Source organism: Schistosoma mansoni (assembly GCF_000237925.1).
Source record: "Schistosoma mansoni, WGS project CABG00000000 data, chromosome 3 unplaced supercontig 0105, strain Puerto Rico, whole genome shotgun sequence".
Lineage (NCBI taxonomy): Eukaryota > Metazoa > Platyhelminthes > Trematoda > Strigeidida > Schistosomatidae > Schistosoma > Schistosoma mansoni.
In genome coordinates, this window is record NW_017386009.1 from 662297 (window position 1) to 676833 (window position 14537).

General features: G+C 40.4%; 1 protein-coding gene across 1 annotated transcript in view; it reads right to left on the bottom strand.

The window, feature by feature from the left end:
* The window catches only part of Smp_131770 (DEAD box ATP-dependent RNA helicase, putative), a gene marked incomplete at its 5' end in the record, with an annotated part of 33686 nt that overhangs the window by 7221 nt on the left and 11928 nt on the right, over positions 1 to 14537 (bottom strand). The window contains 5 exons of the mRNA XM_018791300.1: positions 2423 to 2516; positions 5734 to 5831; positions 6898 to 6945; positions 8333 to 8432; positions 12778 to 12975. Of these exons, the coding sequence (XP_018645513.1) occupies positions 2423 to 2516; positions 5734 to 5831; positions 6898 to 6945; positions 8333 to 8432; positions 12778 to 12975 (538 nt within the window). The remainder of the gene's footprint in view (positions 1 to 2422; positions 2517 to 5733; positions 5832 to 6897; positions 6946 to 8332; positions 8433 to 12777; positions 12976 to 14537) is intronic.

Here is a 14537-nt window from a genome sequence, read left to right on the forward strand (position 1 = left end):
CCTTCCTTTGAGATACTAACAAACTCAACCAATTCAAGATAACTCTCAACAACAGGCTTTAAGCGTATTAAGATCTATTCAAAGGAAAAACTTCGATGGGAGACAACTGGAAAGGGATCAAAGAAGCATTGACTTCAACGTGTCAGGAGGTTCTGGGTCGCAAGAAGCATCATCATGAGTAATGGGTCTATATAGAAACCCTGGACAAGATTGAAGACAGGAAGAACAAGAAGACATCAATTAACGACAGTCGAACAGGAACAGAGAAAGTCAAGGCTCAGGCCAAATACACCATAGTAAACAAACAATTGGATCAGATCATTAGGTCCGACAAGCAGAAATACGTGAAAGATCTGGCAACGACAGCGGATAAAGCTGCAAGAGAAAAAAATATGGAACAACCATATGATACAACAAAGAAACTAGCAAGAAGATATAGTAAATCAGAGAGACCCGTCAAGGACAAAGAAGGCATTCCAATCACCGAGATTTAAGAACAGAAAAAACCTTCCTATAGATGATATTCCACAAACGATTGAATAAATCAAGATGGCCATCAGACAAATCAAGAGCGGGAACGCGGCAGGACCTGACAATATACCAGCTGGAGCTTTGAAGTCAGACATAGAAGTAACTGCAAACATGCTTCACCTTCTATTAAGGAAGACTTAGGAAGAAGAACAAGTCCCACTGACGGATTGGAAAGAAGGACACCTCATCAAGATATCAAGAAAAGGAGATCTGAGCAAACATGAGGACTACAGAGACATCACACACGTCAGTTCCCGGAAAAGTTCTCAATAGAGTGTCGCTGAACCGGATGAAAGATGCAGTAGACGCACAACTTCGAGGTCAACACAATGGATTCCGTAAGGATCGGTCGTGCACAGACCAAATTGCGACACTACGGATAATCGTGGAACAATCGGTTGGATGGAACTCGTCATTGTACATCAACTTCATTGACTATGAGAAGGCGTTTGACAGTATGGACAGAAGAACATTGTAGAAACTTCTTAGACACTATGGAGTTCCTGAGAAGATTGTCAACATTATCCAGAACTCATACGACGGACTACAGTGCAAAGTCGCGCATGGAGGACAGCTGACAGATGCATTTCCAGTAAGGACCGGAGTCAGAAAAGACTGTCTACTCTCCCCCTTCCTCTTTCTTCTGGCGATTGACTAGATTATGGAGACCTCGACATCTGAGGGAAAACACGGAATACAATCGACAGGTCAGAATGAATTAGACGATTTGGACTTTACAGGTGACCTAGCCCTTCTACCCCATATATACAAACAAATACAGACGAAGACAATAAATGTAGCAGCAGCCTATGCATCAATAGGCCTCAACATACCCGAAAGACAAAGCAAGATTCCCAAATACAATAAGGAGAATGCCAGGCCAATCACACTTGGTGGAGAAACTCTGGAAGATGTGGAAACATTCACATACCTGGGAAGCATCATTGATGAACAAGGAGGATCTGATGCAGATGTAAAGGCGAGGATTGGCAAAGCAAGGGCAGTATTTCTACAATTGAAGAACATATGGAACTCAAAACAACTGTCAACTAATTTCAAAGTGAGAATCTTCAATACGAACGTCAAGACAGTCAGTTCTACTGTACAGAGCTGAAACGTGGAAAACTGCTACATCCATCGTCAAGAATGTATAAGTATTTATAAACAGTTGTCTAAGCAAAATCCTCAACATTAGCTGGCCGGATACTATCAGCAACAGCCTACTATGGGAAAGGACAAACCAACTTCCAGCTGAAGAGGAAATTAGGGAAAGACGGTGGAAGTGGATCGGACATACATTAAGGAAATCGCCAAACTGCATCACGAGGCAAGCCCTAACTTGGAATGGTGAAGGGAAGCGGAAAAGAGGAAGGCCAAAGAACACATTACGCCGGGAAATAGAAGCAGATATGAAAAGGATGAATAACAACTGTAAAGGGTTGCCCGGGACAGGGTTGAATGGAGAGTGCTGGTGGCCGGCCCATGCTCTTCCATTAGGGGTAACAGACGTAAATAAGTAAGTTCAAAAAGTAGGGTAAATACGTTTTATTCACTGTGATTTTGAATTGTGTCACATTGGAAATTCAACCATAGATTACGATAAACGCGCTGATAATAACCAGGAGTAGAGATTTACACCTCACAAGACAAATGAAACCAACTTTGTGGACTGATGATATGTCATGGTCGTCTGCCGCCGTTGGTCTCTATTTCCAATCTCTTATACAGGACATTATTGCTTGGTGATAGTGCCCAGACAGTAACCATACATCACATATTTCTCATAACCACTTCATCAACAAAACATAAATGATTAATACTGTTATTGCAACAAACCTTAAGAAAACAAGGAAACAAATTAACTACATAACTTTTTTCACACTTTACTTACCAGTAGTTAATCTGACTAAATTGCGTGTTAACCAATCCCATTTCTGTTCGATTTTATCGAAAATCTCAACATGTTGAGTTATGTCTTCATTAGCCTAAAAACAAAACACGTTGAACAGTATTCATGTTTACAGTTTTGGGATATTTCAATTAATGACAATAGATATATGTATACCTGCCCAAACGATTACACTGGTTGAGGATGAGGAATGACTTACTTTAAGTCTTTGAACATATTTCAGAAGGTCTAGTCAAAAAGAGGGAATATTTTGGATAGTTCAATAATTTATAGATATCTCTTGGACACAGGACATCAGGTCGGTACTTTGAATTTTTGAACGTGATTAGAAAACAGTCAAGTTCCAGTTTCTTGAAGTTATTGATACTAGGCCTCAGAAACCTGATTTACAAACAGAAATAATTGCTGACTGTTCTTTCCCTTTTAAACACAAATCCTGTCATTATAACTTGAAATAATTTTGATAGTGATGACAGCAAGGAAAACCAAATATTGGAGAATATGGTTCGAGGAGCGAAAAGGTATGGATGAAGCAATACAGAAACTTAACATATCTGGAAGAATAGGGGATTTGTGGAGGTTTAAACCATGAATGGACCTTAGATAGACCACAATAGAAAAGTTAAAAGAATTGGACGGCCACTTAGTATGGGACTCCTCAGCAGTGCCCAATATCGTGGATTGATTTAAGAAAATACTGTTAGATCCCGGCTCAATGGTCTAGGGGTTAAGCGTTCGTGCGCGAGACCGAAGGTCCTAGGTTCAGGCCCCGAATGTCTGGTCATGGATACGCACTATTCAGGAGTCCCATACTAGGGATAAACGACTATCTAGTGCTTCCAGGCTTTCAATTTTGGTCTAGGTGAGATCGGTTTGTGACTTAGACTGTAAAAATATCTAGAAGATGAGTAGGGTGAATGAATCTCTTACCGTTTCTAAGTCATGTCACCCAATTAAACATTTCCAACCCTTGGTTGGGGTTATAATATGAACTAGGAAGCATTGAATAACTGTCACATTCTAGTTTGGGACCATAGGCTTCCAACTCAACGTTATAAAGAGAACACGCTCACCACTGGACCTAAATGTCCTGGTTTTGATCCCTGACAGGATTGTAGGTTTGCCCAGTCGAAGAGTTACAAACAGTTAGCTGTCGTCGACTGACCCCATATTTTTAATGGTTTTCTCTGCCCTTAATTGATATTAAAACGTGACAAAACCAGTTTTTAGACAGTCATGTTTATGTCGTGTCAATTGTTATCCTCTATATTAACTGAAGTAGAATATTAATAACAGTTACGTAAGCACAAAGAGAATGCTATAATCACGCAACAACAAAAATAGAACACAAACTGATGAGAAGACTAGCAAAAGAGATAGTGTTATTAGTTCGTTTTACGCCCATTTTATAGTTGACTATTTTGATGGTCAAGGTTCGGGGACCAGCAGTAACCCTAGAAGAGCTCCCCCACGAGGAGTAACAGGCGTAAGTATAACTGGTTCTAAAGAACAAAATCATGACAGGTTTGCAACTACATAATACATATACGTTAACTATTTGAATTCCTTTTTATTCTAGAGTTGCAAGTTTCTTGTACTGTGTATCATTCGTTATTAAGATGCCTGGAAATTAAGATTTAAATACATGGGAATAAAAGTGTACATCAGTTATTCAAGTTGATCAACAGTGTAACTACACAATCGAGTAACAATAAGATAAGAGGAATCAAAGTGATAAGATAGTTTTCAGAAGAAGTACATTGATTCGTGTATGAATTGTAGATATAAAACATGTACTTCTGCCAACATGTGTATGTGATTTATTTGTTTATTTAAACATATAAATATTGATACAAAAAAGCACCAGATACATATACGCCACACAAATCTCATTTGATTTGTGTGAAGGCTGTGATACTGCCCAGGTGCCAAAACTGAAGCAGGGGGTTTTCTTAGGGGGCCACACACCGAGCCTTTGACCTAAAGGTCTAACCCACAAGGCAGTAGAGCATCGTGAAGAGATGCAGTCCCATGGTAGCCGGTCACCAATAATTGGTTCATGCTCCATCCGTTCCTTCAGGATCCTGATGGTGGTGGCGTGAGTGATGAGATTGGTGCACGTATAATGAAAGCCAGAGCGGCTTATGCAAATCTGGGCCATCTTTGGCGCCTTCGTGATGTTAGTCTGACTGTAAAAGGTCGGATCTACAACGCGTCGGTGAGAGCAGTTTTGCTCTATGCTTGTGAAACCTGGACTCTCCGAGTTGAGGATGTTAGACGACTCTCTGTGTTCGATCATCGTTGTCTCCGAAGGATTGCTGACATACAGTGGCAACACCATGTTAGTAATGCAGAGGTTCGGCATCGTGTGTTCGGGTGCAGAGACGATAATTCAATTGGTGTTACTATCTTGAAACACCGACTCCGGTGGCTTGGACATGTTTTACGAATGTCGTCCCAGAGAATTCCACGTCGTGCATTATTCGCCGACTCTGGGACTGGTTGGAAAAAGCGGAGAGGAGGTCAGTGTATGACAGTGTCGTGGCATGAAAGAAAGCTGCAAAGGGCTAGCTTCTGTTGGTCCTTCACGATTCCCTGGCTGGGGTCCGAGAGATGGTGCAACACAGTGGCTAGAGACGTTATCAGATATGGCACAGAATAGAAGCCAGTGGCGATCCTGCTGTAACCTTCTTTTACTTTCTTCATAAAGAGTGGTTCTAACTTTTTTAACTGAAAGAGTCTTCTGGTTCTACATTTCAGTCCGCCTTATCTTTTCATCCCTTCTCTTCCTACTTTCATTATTTTGCGTGGCGCATATGTATCTGGTGCCCTGTTGTACCAATATATATGTGTTTAAATAAATAAATAATCAGGATCCTGAAGCCCATGTGCACCATTGTTTTGGAATCAGGGTTTTCCAACTCCCCTAGGTGGATCCTCTGTGTCCACCAACCCGGTTAAAGCGTCGGACATTCGCTTTTCGTTCTTTAAATTCCGTAAAGAACACCTCTGCCACGAGAAGGCAGTGAGTAGGACTTCCCTGGCAGAGGCTATATACTTGTGGCCATGTGAGAGCATTTGGAGAGGGAGAGCAAACTCTCCTTACTTTCGGCCGTATCAAGGCATTTTGGGGCATGTGTATGTGAGCATGGAACTGAAACGATATTCTATCACCCAACACACATACACGCATATATAGTGATTGTTTAATTCATCCAATAACATTTTAATTCGAAAAAAAACAATTAGAAACATGGAAGATTACAACAAAATTAATAAACTTTAGCACTTACCTCGCCTAATTCACCTTGTATAATACGAACAGGATCAAGTAGAATATCTCTGGCTAATCGTTCAAGTCGACGTTTAAATGTAGCACTGAAGAGAAGAGCTAAAAAATTGGTTTGAATTTAAGTATATTCTATGAACTTAAAGAATAAGCACTTCAAGAAATCGAAGAATGAATGATATACTACCATATTAATGACAGGAAGGTATATTTGCAATCAAATTGAATGTTTATTTTCTGTTGAGTAGGATTCATCATTTCAAACATAAGGGGTTGCAAGCTCTAGCCCTTTTCCACCTACTTTGATTTATACAAGCTAGGTAGTAGTAGTATTACTATTAGCAGTCATACCTAGAATGTGGCTCAAAACCGAGCACAAAAATGTATGCATTGACTGATCATAATAAATAAGCGACCAATTTCATGTTTTCCTAATCCTTAGTGTTGATCGAATTCTATTGATCAGGTGGTAATGTGGCCGCTAATCTTAGTGACCAGGCACTGCTTGTACTATGTTTTGATCATAGTTTTTTAGATGTAGTCGGTTGTAGCCTGAATAGCTCAATGGTGACGTCTTTGACTATGAAGTAGGGTGGCATGGAATCGAATTGTACAGAAAGCATCAGTTCCCTAAAGACTCAAAGTAACTCTTGTTGACGAGTGTTGAACAGCACAAAACCTAGGTCCTGGATATCTCGTCAAACACATATAGCTAACTAACACATGGATTTATGCTTGGTTATGGCACAAAACTGTACTCAGTTGTTGACTGACGTTATCTTAAAGTCGCTACTCTATTACTCTTAAATGTCTAACCTTGCAACAATCAGAAAACACATCAGGTAAGAATAAAAAGCAATACAATTTACAAGTACATAGATCATTTCACTTAACCCAATCAGTAAACTTAACCCATTGAATATAGTTTAGTTCAAAAATCAATGACCTATTGAACTGATATCATATTATAATCTTGATTTGACCAACCCTAATCGTATTTCTAATCTCCCCATGTTAGATTCCATAGAACATTGGGATACTATTTAGTGACTGAGTAATGTACAACAGACATGTCAATGAAGACTTGCATATGTTAAATAACAGAAAAGAGAATAAAATATTTACTGCAATCAATATTATACGATCACAAATAATTCATTGAACTCACTTTGTCGATCAGGTCTTACATGATTGGCGATTGAACGAACCTGAGGTTCTAAATTTAAATAATAGTAATAGTAAATAAATAAATAAACAATAATAATCGGTCTAATTTTTATAAAAATAATTTTTCATAGTTGAAATCATGAGTCAATTGAAGCTAGACCACCATGGAAAACCTGGAAGCACTGGACGGCCGTTTCGTCCTACCATGGACTCCTCAGCAGTGCGCATTCACGATCCCACCTCGCGAGATTAGAACCCAGGACCTAACAGTCTTGCGCCAGAGCGCTTAACCACTAGACCACTGAGCCGGCCGGCATCCAGCGGTGTTAATGTCTAACTTCAACCAATCCACGATGTTTGAGCAACCGTTCACCAATTGTCTTCAGTGAGTTGATATCTCTACAACAGACTTGGTTGAACTCCACTGGTTACTGCTTCCCAAAAAATAATTTGCCATAATCTATCGAATTTAGTTAGTAAGTCGTCGAAAATAAGATAGTTGTTTAAGATTCATCAATAATGCGTGTGCACGTCAACATACTCAAGACCTTTATCATCTTACTAGGCGATAGCAATACAATTTAGGCTACTGAGTGTTGAAAATCAAATAGTTGACGTTTCCAACTCTGATTGATTTATGATAAAAAGGAAATAACAATGATACTGTAACACTTGTATCATTGTAACCAATTATAAGACATATTACTCAACATCTTCAATTATTGTTTACGATGATCGTATGAACCTTGACCGAATAGTTTGAGTATAACAACACGATATAGTCAAAGAATTACTGACTTTGTGGACCAATGCATGTTTTGATTTGCCCGATCTTTCAGTCTTCTTTTAATCAAAATCATACGTAAAGACAAGCAGTATATGGTAATATATAATGTATGCTCCAATCTTATCTAGTGATTTGCATAGTCTCCCCAAATACCCTGGTACGGTCGAGAGTAGGGAGAGTCCGCTCTCCCTCTGCGAATGCTCTCACACGGCCACGCGTATACAGCCTCTGACAGGGAAGTCCTACTCACTGCCTTCGCGTGGCACTACTGTTATTTACGAAATTGAGAGGACGGAAAGCGAATGTCTGGCGCTTTAACCGGGTTGGTGGACACGGAAAGTTCACCTAGGGGAATTGGAAAACCCTCATTCCAAGCCAATGGTGCATATGGGCTCCAGTATCCTGATGGAACAAATGGCGTATGAACCAATTGTTGGTCATCGGCTATTATAGGACTGCATCTCCTCACAATGCTCCACTACCTTGTGAATCAGACCTTAGAAACTCATAAGATAAAACATATTGAATAAACTACACAAGAAAACATAAATAAAACATGAATACAAACATATGAACAGATCAAAATACAACAGACATACGTACACACACACATAATACACATACACTTAGAAAAATAAATAAAATTTACCAAATCCTAAATTGAACATTTTATCAGCTTCATCAAATACAAGATATGTAACTCTACGTAAATTAGTTGATTTCTTTTTCACAATATCAATTAATCTACCCTACAATATTGTAAAAAAAACAGAGATATACGAGAATAAGCAACTGAGGAAAAAAGAAACAAACAATTCAAGGTCAAACATTAACATCGTTGGATTCCGACCGGCTCAGTGGTCTATCAGTTATGTGCTCTGGAGCGAGACTGGCAGGTCCTGGGTTCGAATCTCGTGAGGCGGAACCGTGGATGAGCACTGCTGAGGAGTCCCACAATAGGACGAAACGGCCATCCAGTGCTTCCAGGTTTTCTATGGTGGTTTAGCTTCAATTGACTCATGATCTCAACTATATAAAAAAATTACTAAAATCGCAAAACCCCCTTGTGAAATTCAATCTATTTGGTATTTTGTTATTTATGTTAATAAATAAGGTTATTTTTTGTAAAAATGTCTTCTTATACAGGTTAGACCATTTATCAGTTCATTTGATTGATGAATTCTGTATGTTATTGTATTCTTCACTAACTCTTAAGGTATCTGCAACTACCCAGTCAGTCAGTCATCTACAACGCAGGACCAGGCACATATATGCATTCGTCCAAGTTGCCATACCTCATCAGCATAACAAGATGAACACCAAATTCATAGAACCAATTACTTCAATTGTAGTAATATGTACATATCAATCTAGCTTAAATTAACATTTCGGATGAAAAATATAAACACAGTGGACTTTAAGTCATGACATAAATTCTATAGTAGAAATTATACTTTAATATATAAGACTCAACGGGGAAAATGTCCAAAATTCCTGGACATAAATACAAAGTTACTGAAGATTTAAACTCCGTCTGTAGCTCCTCTGGGGGCTACTGCCGGTCCCAAGCCCGGGTAAAGGAGGAGGGTTGGGCATGCGGTTAGCGACCCCATCCCGTAGAAAACCAACTCGCTAAAAAACGCTAACCAGAAAAAATTATTCAAGCCATTTAAACTCTGCCCTGGGAGTTGAAGGAATAATTATGACGTCTCATGATGAAAGCCGAGTTCCTTCGGAAGTCATGAGGCCGATGCACCTTCTAACAACCAGATCAACACTCTTTATAGGTACATGGAACGTCCGGACAATGGTTGGAGAATGCTGGTCGGCGGCCTATGCTCCGTTGGGAGTATTAGGCGTAAGTAAGTAAGTAAGTACTGAGGATTTAAAACGTTACAGATAACCTCTGATATAAATTCAAACAATTAAGAAGCTTATCTGATATGATCCTTTATCAGGATAGATGATAAAAGTATCATCGATAACACCTAACATTTTGATAAGTCTGCTACTCTACTGGAAGGCTTATTACTACCTTCCTAACCGCTTCCTATAGCTATAAACTAATTCTGCACATCAGCCCGAACAATAGAGAAGAGGCACGAAATATAAGTAAGAGCTTTGCTCCAAGATTAGTTTATTTACAGAAAATGGAGGGTATTTAGAGATTTGCATCTGACTGTGAAATTTTAGACCTCTCTGAAAACACACTAAATATAGTAATAGTACAGGTAATTAACAAAAAAAACCGATACATGATCCTTCGTCTTCTAGATGTTTCTGAGACGCTTTCACTCAATGCCGACTGGATAAAACAGAAATTCCTGAGGTTTAATGGGATTCTAGCGACTTTGATGAAGGATATTTTCAGACTGTCTAACATATTTTCTACTTTTTAAATTACTTTGCCGAAAATGCTCATTTCTAATTTACGTTGGAAAAATATCAAGTAGAGCAAAGTGATAACAATGATTACAGTCAGAGTTATTTAGCGACACAATTATTCACCATTAGTCTGGAATTGTATACATTTTCTCTTTAATGATGAAGAAAATAACAACAATGAGTTTTTCTGACCTTTTAGCCCCCAAATGCCCTGGTACGGTCGAGAGTAGGGAGAGTTCGCTCTCCTTCTCCAAATGCTCTCACACGGCCACAAGTATATAGCCTCTGACAGGGAAGTCCTACTCACTGCCTTCGCGTGGCACTACTGTTATTTACGAAATTGAGAGGACGGAAAGCGAATGTCTGGCGCTTTAACCGGGTTGGTGGACACGGAAAGTTCACCTAGGGGAATTGGAAAACCCTCATTTCAAACCAATAGTGCACATGGGCTCCAGTATCCTAAGGGAACAAGTGGCGTATGAACCAAATATTGGTCACCGGCTACCATGGGACTGCATCTCCTCACGATGCTCCACTGCCTTGTGGATCAGACCTTTAGGTCAAAGGCTTGGGGTGTAGCCCCCTAAGAAAACCACCTGCTTCGGTCTGGGCAACCGGGCTGTATCACAGCCCTCACACAAATCAAATGAGATTTGTGTGGTGCATATGTATCTGGTTCCCTTTTCGTACCAATATTTATGTGCTTAAATAATTAAATAAATTTCTAATCTTTTAACTACAGTATTCACTTACATCAGTAGAATTGGGAACGTTTGTAAATAAGGTATTATACATTTCATAACCACATATCAAAATATAAATCGGGGACTTTATGAATGAAGCAATTCAGTCAGTCAGTCAGTCAGTTACAACGTAGAACTTCGTATGTACGTACGTACATCAGTTCGAGCTGCCATACCAAATTAGCACAGAGATGAAGTTGTCGATTCAAATCCCATATTGGTAGAAGTAGTAAGAGTATAAGTATTATGTGAAAGATAAGGGTTTGAAGATGTTATTGAAGGAGTATAATTCAGTGAAAGAAATTTGGAAAGAGAAAAAAGATACGGACATGAAGAATTCAGAAGATTAGAATTTGGGAGAACACAAAAAGTGGATGCACCTTCGCCATTGCAAACGATTTTGAGCCATGTCATTCAAGGTCTCTAACCATAGGTTGCTATCATCTCTCGAATCCCAACCAGGTAGTCTACACCTACCAACATGGCCCAGTCCACTTGTCAGTGACTTCATGGATTTATGCCATGTTTTGGTCTGGCCGCCCCTAGCTTTCTTCCATCCTACTCCTACACCATAAAGCATTGCACGTCGGGGCAGTCGGTGGTCGGGCATACGTAACACGTGTCCCAGTCATCTCAACTGATGAAGTTTCACTACTTCATCAATCGATTTGCCATCATTATCTAGTACCCGTTTTCTAACAACTGCATTACTTACTCGGTGGTCCCAGGATATACGAGCAATGCGTCGAAGACACCTATGATCGAACAATAGTAGCCTACGAATATCCTCTACTCTTATCGGCCATGTTTCACTGCCATGAAGTAGGACGGAACGGACTGCTGCACAGTAAACCCGTCCTTTTGTTGCCAGACGGACATCTCGCCTACGCCATAAATGGCGCAAGTTGGCGAAAGCTAGACGAGCCTTCTGTATCCGTGCTGAGATTTCGTCACACACCAGACCACAAGGGCTGATGAGACTCCCAAGATAAGTGAGGCAGTCGACACGCTCAACTACTTCACTCCCTATCATTAGTTTAGGTGTCGATGCAATTAGTCTAAAAATGTACTGTGAGGAGATGAAGTTGGTCTAAATGATATCCTTTACATTCTCTACATATTTCAAACAGTCTTGTCAAGATATTCATATATGAAAGTGAATGAAAATTAGAAGGATCTGAAGCTCTGATTGAAAATAAAAGATATAACAATATCAGTTAGTCGATTACAACGTAGAACCTGGTAAGTATATACATCAGTTCAGGTTGCCATATCCCATTAGCACAGAAAGATGAAACTTTCAGGTCAAATCACAAAATAGTTGAGGTAGTAACAGTATGAATGATGGTTGAAAAGACTAGACATTGAAGATATAATTCAAGAAAATATAAATTAATGAAATAAAAACACCAAATAACGTTGTGAGGAATACCGAAGTCCAGAGTTTGGGGGAAACACCTCAAACGATTTCGAGCCATGTTATTCAAAGTCTCTAAGCATTGGTTACGATAATCACGCGGACCCCAACCAAATAGTCTACACCTATTAATATCTCAGTCCAATTGTCAATGAATTCATGGACTGATGCCGTGTTTTGGCTTGGCCAACGCTAGCCTTCTTTCAAGCTACTCCTACACCATACAACATCACTCGTCGAATTAAGTGGTAGTTGAGCATCCACAACACATGTCTCGACCACTTCTTTTGAAGATTTACTACTTGATCGATCGATTTGACATCCTTGCCTAGTACCCTATTTCCAACCCAGACAATATTTACTCCGTAGTCCCAAAATACATGAACAATGCTACCAAGACACCGACGATTGGATACTAGTAACCTACGAATATCCTCGATTCTTAATGGACATGTTTCACACCCATAAAGTAGGAAAGATAATAATACATAAAATAAGAAAATAGTGAGTTGTCACACCACCATGCGTGTGGTGTATAATATAACTTACCGGTGTACAAACTAGAATTTCACATCCAGCTTCACAAGCTTTTTGTTGTTCCCACAAACTTCCACCACCATAGGCACAGACAACTGTTAAATTATACACTTTGGCTAACTTTTTAGCCTCACTATAGATTTGTAATGCTAATTCTCTTGTCGGTGCACATATCACACCAATAGGACCATCGCCCAGTTTTAATTCTGGCTATATTTATACAAACATAAACAAATATATATATATGAATATCTATCTATCAAAACTAATGTAAACAAAATTGACCTAATATATATCAGAATATTGAAAAATTAAACTTGACACTCACTGTAGGATTTAATTACCTACAGATAAATATCTAAACTCGTCTTAAATTGGAGAAAGTTGAATCAAGTAAGATGTTTGGCTTTTAAAACTTTACCAGTAGGTAAATCAGTTCCACGGACCAAGGAGTTTAACATGTGCACGAGTCATCGGGTGTTACGAAACCCAAAGGCGAAGTGAAGGTGAAGGTTCGGCTTTTCCGGACTAAGGTGAGATCCTGTTGTCTTGCTCATACTTTCCAAGTTGCGAGCAGCGGGCGCATCACCGGCCCGTCCCATGACGTAGACATGTGACCTCGTGTTGTGTACACCGTCGGGGCGGAGCAAGAGCGTACACGTTGAGACCCGAAAGATGGTGAACTATGCTTATGAAGGTTGAAGCCAGAAGAAACTCTGGTGGAGGACCTTAGCGATTCTGACGTGCAAATCGATCGTATAACGTGAGTATAGGGGCGAAAGACTAATCGAACTATCTAGTAGCTGGTTCCCTCCGAAGTTTCCCTCAGGATAGCTGGCATTCTGAGAAATAAACAGTTTTATCCGGTAAAGCGAATGATTAGAGGCATTGGGGAGGAATCATCCTCAACCTATTCTCAAACTTTAAATGGGTGAGAAGCTTAACTCGCTTGATTGGAGTTTTGCATTGAATGTGAGTGCCAAGTGGGCCATTTTTGGTAAGCAGAACTGGCGCTGTGGGATGAACCAAACGTTCGGTTAAGGTGCCTAACACGACGCTCATGAGATACCACAAAAGGTGTTGGTTGGTCTAGACAGCAGGACGGTGGCCATGGAAGTCGGAAGCCGCTAAGGAGTGTGTAACAACTCACCTGCCGAATCAACCAGCCCTGAAAATGGATGGCGCTCGAGCGTTGGACCTATACCGGACCGTTGCTGTAAGCTAGGCCTATGCTGTGTGAGGGCAAGCTGCACTTGGTCTAGGCATGGAGTGACGGCAACGAGTAGGAGGGTCGCTGTGGCTAGCGGGAAGCCTCAGGCGTGAGCCTAGGTGAAGCAACCACAGGCGCAGATCTTGGTGGTAGTAGCAAATATTCAAGTGAGAACCTTGAAGGCCGAGGTGGAGAAGGGTTCCATGGGAACAGCAGTTGACCATGGGTCAGGCGGTCCTAAGTGATCCGGTAAATCGGAACAGAGACGGGGTGCCTGACATTGTCCGTTCGCGGGCTTTGTTCAGTAATCTGCAAAGTACTGTTGCATTGCAGCCCCCTGTAGCGAAAGGGAATCGGGTTAATATTCCCGACCTCTGTCCACGGAGATTGGTGTGTGTCAGCCTTTGGTTCGGCGTGCGCCCAGCGCGGTAACGCAACCGACCTCCGAAAAATCGGCGAAATTTCTGGAAAAATTTCTTTTTCTTTTTAGGAAAGGATCCCCCCCCTGAAACGGCTTGTCCCGAAAAAAGGGGGTAAACCCCCTTAAAAACCCCCCTTTTGT